Source organism: Hipposideros armiger, unplaced genomic scaffold, assembly GCF_001890085.2.
Source record: "Hipposideros armiger isolate ML-2016 unplaced genomic scaffold, ASM189008v1 scaffold_639, whole genome shotgun sequence".
In the NCBI taxonomy this organism is placed as follows: domain Eukaryota; kingdom Metazoa; phylum Chordata; class Mammalia; order Chiroptera; family Hipposideridae; genus Hipposideros; species Hipposideros armiger.
In genome coordinates, this window is record NW_017731989.1 from 577825 (window position 1) to 588314 (window position 10490).

The 10490-nt window shown below is 44.7% G+C and overlaps 1 protein-coding gene across 1 annotated transcript in view; it reads right to left on the bottom strand.

The window, feature by feature from the left end:
• The window catches only part of CACNG7 (calcium voltage-gated channel auxiliary subunit gamma 7), a 17244-nt gene extending 7377 nt beyond the window's left edge, over nucleotides 1-9867 (bottom strand). The window contains exons 1-3 of the mRNA XM_019625817.1: nucleotides 8383-9867; nucleotides 7600-7686; nucleotides 6978-7118 (exon numbers count right to left, since the gene is read on the bottom strand). Coding sequence (XP_019481362.1) covers nucleotides 6978-7118; nucleotides 7600-7686; nucleotides 8383-8578 — 424 coding nt within the window. The 5' untranslated portion in view covers nucleotides 8579-9867. The remainder of the gene's footprint in view (nucleotides 1-6977; nucleotides 7119-7599; nucleotides 7687-8382) is intronic.
• Nucleotides 9868-10490: the final 623 nt, after the last annotated feature.

Sequence of the window (10490 nt, forward strand, 5' to 3'; positions counted from 1 at the left end):
AAAAAATAGGTATCCCCAATCAGGATTTTTCCCTAATGTGCCAAACAGTGTGCAGACTATTCATTGTAAAGAGAAAAATGTCCCTTTTCAATGGAGAGCTCTGATGACCACCACCTTTACCAAGGGTTCAAACTGTACACTCGTGGTGGAACAACCTGACATGATTTGCTACCTAAGGTAAAGATATAAAGAACGTATACCACTTCTGAATCTTCTTGCCAAACATGTTTAACCTGCATCTAGTCAAGCCAGGCCTCTAGTTTAGACATAATATCTAGGTTACATAAAATACAAGGAAAGAGGAATCAATTAAATGATGCCATGAGGAAACAATCACATAAATCCAGGATGTGAGATATTCTACAAAAGTACAATGATAAGGGTTAAGATGACAACACCTGAAGCAGTGATCATTTGTAACATCTCAAAAAGAGATAACCAGACATTATTTTGTCTCTGATGTAATGCAGTCGGGTGTAAACAGCACCACCTATCTATAAAGTATTTTTGAAAAAAAAAAATCAAACCTGGACCCGATCAACAACAGTTTTACAGGAAAACACAATGATGGATGGACATAGTAAACCATGACACAGGAATGTAATTTAAAAAAAACCTACAGTGTGGGAATTCTACAAGAAAAATGACCAAATTTCTTCAACAAATAAATGGCAAGGAAAAAATAGGAGAGGGACTGTTATAAACTAAAAGAGGCTTTGGAGATCTATCAACTAATTGCACAAGTGGAATTTAGATCCTGATTTGCAACAAACTAACTATAAAAAAAGAACTTATGAGACAAGTGGGGAAATTGAACACTTGCTAGATATTAAATGATATTAAGCAGCTATTCTTGTTTGGGCATGATAATGGCATTGTGGCTATGTTAAATACGAGTAACAAAATACTTATTTCTCAGAAATATACTGAAATGTTTGTGGATAAGATGATTTAATGCATGAGAATGGCTTTGAAATAATGTAGTAAAGTGCAGAAGGGAGATATGGCAGTACGGCTAAAAAAAGATTTGCCATATGTTGATAATTGTTGAAACTCATTGAAGGATACATGGCATCTCATTATACTATTCTTTCTGTATTTTTATAATGAAATACATTTTAAAAGTCAGTGTTGTAAATAAAATAGTGGGGAAATTAGACTAAAAGAGACATTAACTAAATACTATGCATGAACCTAGATTGAATCCTTGTTCTGGGGGAAAGCTATAAAAGGCATTCTTGAAACAACTAGGGCAATTTAAATTATATTATGGAATTATTGTAGAATTTCTAGATGTTTTAATGACATTGTAGTTATATAGAATGCCCTTACTCTCAAGAGATGCATACTAAAATATTTAGAGATGAACAATCATGATGCCTGGAACTTACTTTCAAATGGTAAGCCGAAAAAAAAAGTGGGTGTGTGGCAGGAGGATGAAAAGAGGGTGGGGGTGGGGGAGAGAGAATATGGCAAAACATTAGCCAAATGAAGGATATAAGTGGATCTAGTGGAAGAAGGTATACCAGTGATCACTGTACTCTTCTACAGATTTCAAAGTCTTCATTAAAAAGTTGGAGTGATTGAGATGAGATTAAAATGACCCCCCTGACACTCTCCTTCCCCTTAAACAGCTTTACTTTATTTTTCTTTTTAACACTTATCACCAACTGACATTATATTTTTCATCTATTTGTAATTTTTTTATCACATATCTCCTCCACCCCCACTAGGAGGCTTGGAACTAGTCAATCTTGTTCCCAATTGCATCTAGCACAAGATCCAGCACATAATAAACACTAGTCTAATGGATGAATATATTTGCTTCTCAACTGGAACTTCCAGAAAAGCTCATGGCTGCTCTCCCCTTTTTAATCCACTCTAAATCCCACCATTCCTACATCTTCTCTAAGAACTGACCTGTTCTTGCTCTGAACTTCCATAGTATTCCATAATTTTGACATTTAAGAAGTCCCATGATGTGTTGCATGGTGGAAAGTCATCTGAGATAGATCTTGACAGATGAGCATGTTTATAGGAAAGAAATACCAAAGGAAGCCCAGAAACCACATTTACTCAGATACTCCAGTCAAATGTGGGGGGAGGGGGTTCATCTTGATTCTTCTCTTTCATTTATCAAGAATGCTCAGTCATCAAGTCATGTCCATTTTATTTTCTGAATCTCTCATAAATCTAAACCCCTTTTGCATCCCCAAGTCCTCTGACCCAGCCAAGGCTAATTCTCTATGCCTGTACCACTGCCCCCCCCCCAATCTTTATCTCCTTGTTTTAGAAGCTGGCTACTTCAAAAACCCATACTGGATTCTATCCTTCTCTTTTCAAAAGTCTTCCTTGGCTCTCTACTGTCTGCAGGAAAAGATATTCATTCCACAGCCTAACATTCCAGGCTCTTTATGATGTGATCCCTGGTAATCACGCTTGCCTCACCTTCAGTCCCCTGTTCCACATTACAGTTCTAAATACCATTCTCCATAAAGAGTCAGGAGCAGAGGTCAATAAAAAGGAAACAAATATTTCCAAAGAAAAAGGCTTTTTGTGTTTTAGTTTCGCTTTTAGTAATTGAAAATTAAATTAAAACTGTCAAAAGGTAAATTATTCTTGTCATTCTTTCTTCTTCGTGGCCATTTTATAGTGTCTCTGGTTCTCCAAAATTACACATTTTCCTTTTTTTTCCCCTTCCCTATTTTCCTCCCTCCCCTCCCCCTTTCTTTCTCTGTAACCCAACTGTCTTTTTCCCCCGCTCCACTACATCAGCTTCGGAATTCTTAAAGCACAGTAGGCAAGAATCATCTACACTCCACGTGGACTAGAAATAACCTGGCTTTAGAATAGCGTTTCAGTACCATGGAGAGCTGCACATGCGTCCACCTCGGTCTTGAGTGCTTTCTAGGGTCTTAGCACATGCTGTGAATATTACCTACAAGGCACTTCTCTTTCTTCACTTGAAATAGTCCCCCTCGTCCTTTCAGCATCATCAGCTTGGAACCCAGGTCACTCCAATCCTCCCCACCCCCTTACTGTGTCAGGTTAAGATATGCCCCCCTTTCCCAGCATTCCCTGAGCTGTCCTTATTATTCATCAATTATACAAATATTTCAATATGCACTTTGTACCAGCAACTCATCTAGGCTCGGAAGATACAAATGGGAGCATATTTGTAAAGGTCCCTGACTTTTGGAGTTTACACTCTGGTATGATGGGACTGAAAAACAAATATGATGACTGACAACAGCAATAAGTGCTATGAAACAAATAAAACAGGGAATGGGATACTAGAGTGGGGGCCAGGCAACATTATGCATTGTTGTCAGAGAGTGAGACTCTGGAGAGGGAAAGATGGAGCCCCTTGAGAATCAAGCGGAAGACACTTCTGAGAATGGAGGGCTAGTGGGTGTAAAAGTCCTCAGGTGGGGCTGAGATTTACATCTTCAAGGACTAGCAGGAGGCCAGTGTAGCTGAAGTTATAAGCAATGAAAAGAGTGTCAGTGGGTTAAGAAATGAGGTCACAGATCTGAGCAGTAGCCAAATCATGGAAAACCTGCAGGCCAGCATGAAGAGCTCAGACATATTCTAAGTGCAACGGGAATTCATCAAAGCACTGAAGGGATTTAAGCGATGTGTAACAAGCTTTGATGGATGTATAGCTGGGGCCTGTTTTGTGATTGACTGCATGTGGGCCTCATTTAGGAATCAGCTGTGTCTCCAGTGCCCAGCACAGGACCTGGCATTTTAGATGTCTCTGTAAATGTTTGATGAGTGAATAAATAAGCAGATGCATAGAACATGTATTTGAGGGATTAATATGGGTCGTGTCGGAAAGCATGCCTCGTATGACCTGGAAAAAAAAAATCAATGTCACTCCAGCCTCCCCATCCTGTCTCTCACTAACCTTACCCATTCAGTCATCTGGTTTTATTGATTCTTCTGTCAATATCCTTCTTTCTCAAAGCCATCCAGTCACCTTTATCCTGACAGCTCCAGCCCCAGTTCAAAACTTATTTGCTCTTGCTTGGACCACTGTATAAACCTCCTCTTCAGTTAGCCCATTTCCCTCAAGTCCATCCCCAACACAGGTCCCTGAAGGATGTTTAACATCCAGTGTGACCCTTTCCCTCCCCTGCCCCAATCCATCCACTGCTTTCTCCAGAACTGTCTGCCAACTCCACCATATCCCAGACCTCGGGCAACTCCTGTCTTTCTCTCTAAGTCTTGGTTTCCTTTGGGAACATGAGGTGGCTGGACAGATCATTCCATTCCAAGATCTCAGCTATTAGTACTATTGCCATCCGTTCCTCTCCTTTTAAATCTTTTTCATTTTTATGATTTTTTACTTGTTATGGGGCAGTGTAGTGCCATGGTGAAAGCCTGGATTGGAATCCTGCTTCCATGATGGAGCAACTTAACCTCTGATGCTTCTGTTTCCTCAACTGGAAAATGAGAATAATAATGGCATCTGCCTTACAAAGTGAAGAAAAAGAAATAATTTAATTTCACAAGGCACTTAGAACTTCCCCAAACCATGTCACTCAACAAAGTGCTTATTATTATGGTTGTCATTGTTACTACTACACTATTTATATATGCATGTATATATGTATTTAACATTACCATGTGTTGAGCAGTTATTGTTATAGACCAGGCACTGGGTTAGCCCTTCACACCTGTGATCTAAACCAGGGACCAGCAAACAACGATTTGTCCCACTGTGCGTTTTTGTGTGGTTTGTGAGCTAAGCATGGTTTTTACATTTTAATATATGGTGGTGGTGGGGGGAACGGGACCAAAAGAAGGAGAATGTTCATGACCCATGAAAATTAGATTGAGTTCAAATTTCAGGGTCTATACCTATGGAACAGAGTCATGTCCACTGCTTCATCTCCGGTTGCTGTGGCACTACAACCCTACAGCTCACATATTTACTATCTAAAGTTTGTCGACACTTGACCAAGATTTTTTTTCTCAACCACTTCACAAAGGAAGGCTGTAGCACATATAGTAAGTGGCAGAATTTGAACCCAGGTCTTTCCAGGTTCGCAGCAGCATGTGCCATCAGCCACTATACCCCACAGCCTTGAAAGTACGTGACTGGACACCTTGGGGTAGGATACATAGGTCGTAGTCTATGAAATAAACTCGAGGAAGGAGTTTAAGAAATGGGGTTCAGTCCTGCTCAAATTACTCTATTGTTACATCAGAGGCCTGACTTCCTGCCTTGACGGTACCACTGATCCTCAGCTTGACCTTGGGAAGTCAGATCCTGGTGCACTGATATGAGAATGGGTTTGCAAGGAGAAAACCCTCAATTCTAATCCCAGCTCTGTCATTGACTAGCTAGGTTGCCTCTTCTGTTTCCACTTCTGTGAACCACAAACAATGGGATTTTCCTTCTAATGTTTTGAGTAGATTAAATAAAGTCTCCATGCTACCTATTGTTGCCCCACTTTCTCTTTCTCTAGGCCACCATTTTTCCATCTGAAAAATGATTAGACCTTTTGCTCTGATACTCTGGGATAGTGACATTCTATGTGTCTTATTTTAGCTCAGTGTCTGGCTCCACATGCTGTGGCTCAAGTTTGCATGGAGGTCTCACCCTGGTTTTCCTGGAAAAGGTCTCATTGGTTCAGGTTGGAGGCATGAGGGAGGTTTAGCCTAGAGAAAGCTAGGTGAAGAGAGGGGAGAACACTGGGCCAGGGATATTCAAAGATTTATCTTTGCAGAGCCACCTTGAAAGGGGGGAGCCAAATGGGGGCCCCAGGTGACAGAATGGAAATAACATGTACAGCAGGGTTTGTTTATAAAATGTCAACTGGATTAAAAGGACTTGAATGGAGTTTAATTAAATTATGTTAAATTAATTTGAATTGAATTTAGGAATTGAGTCAGAATGGATTGGGGTTAGTTGGACCAGCGGTATTAGAACTGAGGTGATCTGGGCTGATCTGAGCTGAGTGGGTCTGAACTGAACTATCCTGAGCTGCAGTTTCAAGAGGGGAACACCAGAAAGGACTCTAGTCTGGAACTCAGGACACTTGAGTCCCTGAGGAACCAGCTTATGCTGGTGTCTTGGGCAACTCCCTGCACAATTCTGGGCCTCAGTACCCTCATTTTATCAAGTGAGTACTAATAATAATTCCCAGGCAGAGATGTTATGAGGAGGGCATGAGATCACTCATGCAAAAGAGTCTAATGGCTCAAAAAAAAAAAAGAACTATAAACACATATTGAACGCCAGTTAATGACATGTATAGTGAAATGTTTAGGGAGAAGTGTACTGATGCCTCAACTTACTTTGAATTGCATACAGACAATAAGATAAATAATAATAAGATAGAGTGATGGATGGGTAGAAATATAGATAGATGAACAGATACAAGGCAGAGCAAGTCTAGTAATATGGTATTAGTTGACTCTAAGTGGTGGGTACATGGGTATGGACATCAAAATTCTTTTGCCTTTTCAGTTTGTTTGAAAATGTTTTAAATAAAATGTTGCACAGGAAATAAAGAGCCTTGTAATCTGTTAATTGCTAAAATATCAGCAGTGGTTAAAAATACAGCCTCTGGAGGCGAAATTCGTGAGTTTGAGCCCCAGCTCTACTCTCACTGGTTTTATGGCCCTGAGCAAATGACTTCATCTCTCTGAGTGGTTGTTTCCATATCTGTAAAATGGGTCTATTAATAGCGGTAATAACTCAAAGGGTTGTGAGTATCAGAACAGAGCCTAGTACCTAATTGGCACCCAATAAGCATTCGCTATGGTTTGGTCCTCTCAACGACGCTGTGAAATAGGCACTGCTATCTCCACCTCACAGAGAAGGAAAGTGGGGCTCAGAGGGGTGCCGCAATTCCCCTAGGATTATTACACAGAAAGGAAGTGGCTTTCTTAGTGGAAGAGGGACCACAGGTTCTTGGAACTAGAATAGTCCCAAAGCCCCTAAGTCCTTTCTTTGGGCTCACCCGATAGGATGAAGAAGATGCCAGAAACGAAGGCCAGAATGGTCCTCTGTGGGCGGATGTGGCCGATGTTGCTGATGACAAAGGCGGTGAACACGAGGAAGAGGCTGACCATAGGGAAGGGAGTGGCTGTGCGCACTGTCTCTGGGGAGGAGGGAAGAAAAGTAGGGGGGTGGTGGTGAGGGGTGACTCTTCAGGGAACACCTCCCCATTCCCTTGACTTCTCCATTTCCACCCCCTACCCGCGCCCCCTTTTCAGGCCCCTCCCCTTTCTGATATTTCCACTGCTTTCTCCATCCCTTCATCCAGGCCACGCCTCCTTTGGTTTGACTCCATTTCCTGTTGGCTCCACCTACTGCCTCGGCCCACTCCTTCAACCTGGCCCCTCCTCCTAACCCAATGACTCTGCCTTCTTTCCCCCCCCCTTTTTTTAGTCACCAAAAAGGATTTATTCGAGAAAAGAAAGGGTTGCAACCCAGTGCATGCAAACCACGCTGCCTTCCTTCCAGCCTGCATTCCTTCCCTTCTACCCGACCTCTTTCCTGGTCCTGCCCTTTCTCCCAGGACCTGCCCTGTGAACCTGGGCTGGCCCTTTGTTGCCTACGCTCCCCACACTTCCCCTCACTCAGAATATTCTCCGTGTTTTCCGTCACCAAGTTGATCTCCGGTTCAAGGAAATATTCCGAGGCCACGCAGCGACCCTTCTCCCGGCCTGGGGGATGATAAGAAGGCAGGGCTAAATGAGAGGCTCCTAAGCTCTGGAGAGAAAGTCCTCTGAGAGGACACACAGTCGGGAGACCCTGGGATGGGGATGCGAGGCTTAATCCAAGGGTTACAGTTTGTACTTCTCTTGGGTGGTTGTGGAAGCGGGTGGGCAGGAGATCTGGGAGCTCCTCTTGTCTGCTGCCCTAGAGACCCATGGATAGAAGAGGGCAGGGCTTGACCCTGGGTCCCGTGTGAGGAGGGGCTGTGAGCCAAGACTCCCGGATCCCTAAAAAGGATAAGGCCTGGGGGGGGGAGGGGGAAGGGCCAGGCGGACAGGATTCCTAGAAGGGGGCGTCTCTGTGGTCAGTCTCTGTGGTCGCTGGGAGGCGTGGATGTTTTATCCTGCCCAATTAGCACTGGAACTCTCCAGGGGAAAAGTTCTAAACCTACACTACTGCTTCTAAGGGGTACTCTGTGGTTCTCTTAGGATTAGGGACCTGGAGATAGTGTCAGCACTGGGGCTCCTAGATCCAGGGAATAAAAGGCTAGAAATTGGGTCTCCAGGTAGAAATTGGACTTTCCAGGAGAGAAAAAGGATCAGTTTCTGGATTTCTGGAACCCAAGGGATGGCACTATGGATAAGGACTCTTGGGTCCCAGGCAAGGGCAGCGACCGTTGAGTGGAGGGCAGGTGAGGTCTGTACCTGCGAAGAAGCAGACGCGCCAGAGGCCGGCGTGCAGCGCCATCTTGACCTCCGTGGTCTGGTTCTGCGGCAGCACTGTTCCCTCCTCCATGTACAGCCAGTAGTCAGTGCTGACCGCAATGCCCACCAGCAGCAGGCCACACGCACCAAACACACTGCTCAGCAGGGTCAGGGCACGGCTGCTGCAGTGACTCATCCTCAGCGGCGGGGGGCGCCCTGCGGGGCCTGAGGGACAGGGAAGCTGCCTGGCAGGAGACTGATGGGATGGGCTAGAGTCCCCAATCCCATGCAGCCACCTGGGACACTAGACCCAGGCCCAAAACACCAATCCCCAAACCCAAACCTCTCTAATTTGACCTCTGTATCTTGACCCATGACCCCATCCCTGGATTTGAACCCATTGCACCAACTGTTGACCCTCAACCCCAGGACTGGCCTTCCCAAACTTAATACTTGTGCTCTGGCTCTGGATCCTGATAGGAGACACCACACCAGACCCCCAACTTCAGGGTAAGATTTCCAGCCATCACCTTCAGCCCCAGAGCCAGAGATTGAACCTTGACTCCAACTATGTGTCTGGACCTGGTTGTCAAATATTATGACTCTAATTAGAAACTCAATTTCCAGATTCTCAACCCCAGAACCAGGTCCTCCAACCCTAACCTCATGCCCTGACCCGAGGCCTCAACAGCAAACACTGGACCCCACCAGAATCCCTAACCCTGAGCCTGGGCCCATGATTCAGAAGCTATTACACTGATCAGGCACTCCAACACTAGGACCAGGCACACACCTCCAACCCTGACTCTGTGCCCTGATCCAAGCCACCAATCTTGAATACCGTACTGCAACAAGGGCCTGTGACCTCACCTCTGAGCCAGGAACTAGGTCCCTGGTCACTGAGTGTTGGACCTTCAACACTAGATGCTGAGCAACATAACCTGTGTAGAAACCCTAACCCAGACCACACAGTCCTGACTGCATGCCCTGACCTTGTACCCTGACCCCTTTCCTTTGGACTCTGTCTCTGAATAGCAACCAGAAATCCCCTAAGCGGGTCACTAACCAAAGACCCTAACTCCATAACCTGGCCTCAGGCTCTTGACCTCAGGCCTACCTAAGACCTTGAGCAGAGGCCTCCACCTAAGTTTAAACACTTAGAATCTTATCTTGACCCTTAGCACTCAATTCTAACACTAAGACCTTAACCCATCAATGTGGGTTAACTCTGAGCCTACCTTGACCTCAATTTGGTACCCCGATCTGAGATCGTGGCCCATGACCCAGATCCAAGATCCCAGGACCCTAATTCTCCCCCATCCCAAGCTGCTGGATCCCAAAACACTGGGACCCAGAGACCTGGAGCCAGGATTTTGAATACAGGCTCCAGAATGGCAAAGCCATGATTTGGAGACTCCACCAACTCAGCACCTTGACCAGAGCAATCCAGTCAAACAGGTGACCTTCCTTCAAACTAAGGATCAGTGCTCTAAACTCTAAAGCCCAGTCAGGAAGTTTAGGATCCCACCCCCCTCATCCCCCATCACAAGATTTCCCAATTCCCCACCAGAGATTGTGGATTCCAATTTCTCATGCTAGGACTTTTGATTACACACCCTCTTTAGCATCCAAACTGGACCCCTCACCCCTGTAACACTGGACCCTCCAAACAGTTCACAGCTGGGGCCCCCAAATTCACATGAAGAATCTGGAGATTTCAGCTGAGGTGCTTGTCATCCGTTATCCACCACCCTTCACCCTCACCACAAACTTTTCCCTAAACCACACAATCTAATGATTTGGGTGACTCAACATGGGATTCCCATCCTATTTCAACTAAAGACCTCTACATCCCTGACTATGAGAGTCCCCATCATCTTTTTAACTATGATGATTAGGACATGTAAACACTCCCCCAACAATGCAGCCATGACTTGAGACCCCACTTTTTTTAACCAGAATGCTGGTAGCCTTGAAACTCTGTCCCATCGCAATAAGGACAATAAGGAGTCTGAGACAACTTTCACCATTACCCCCATCCCAGCATCCAGTGCTTCCCCCCACCCCCACCCCAACTCTAAGTGGTGGGTACATGGGTATGGACATCA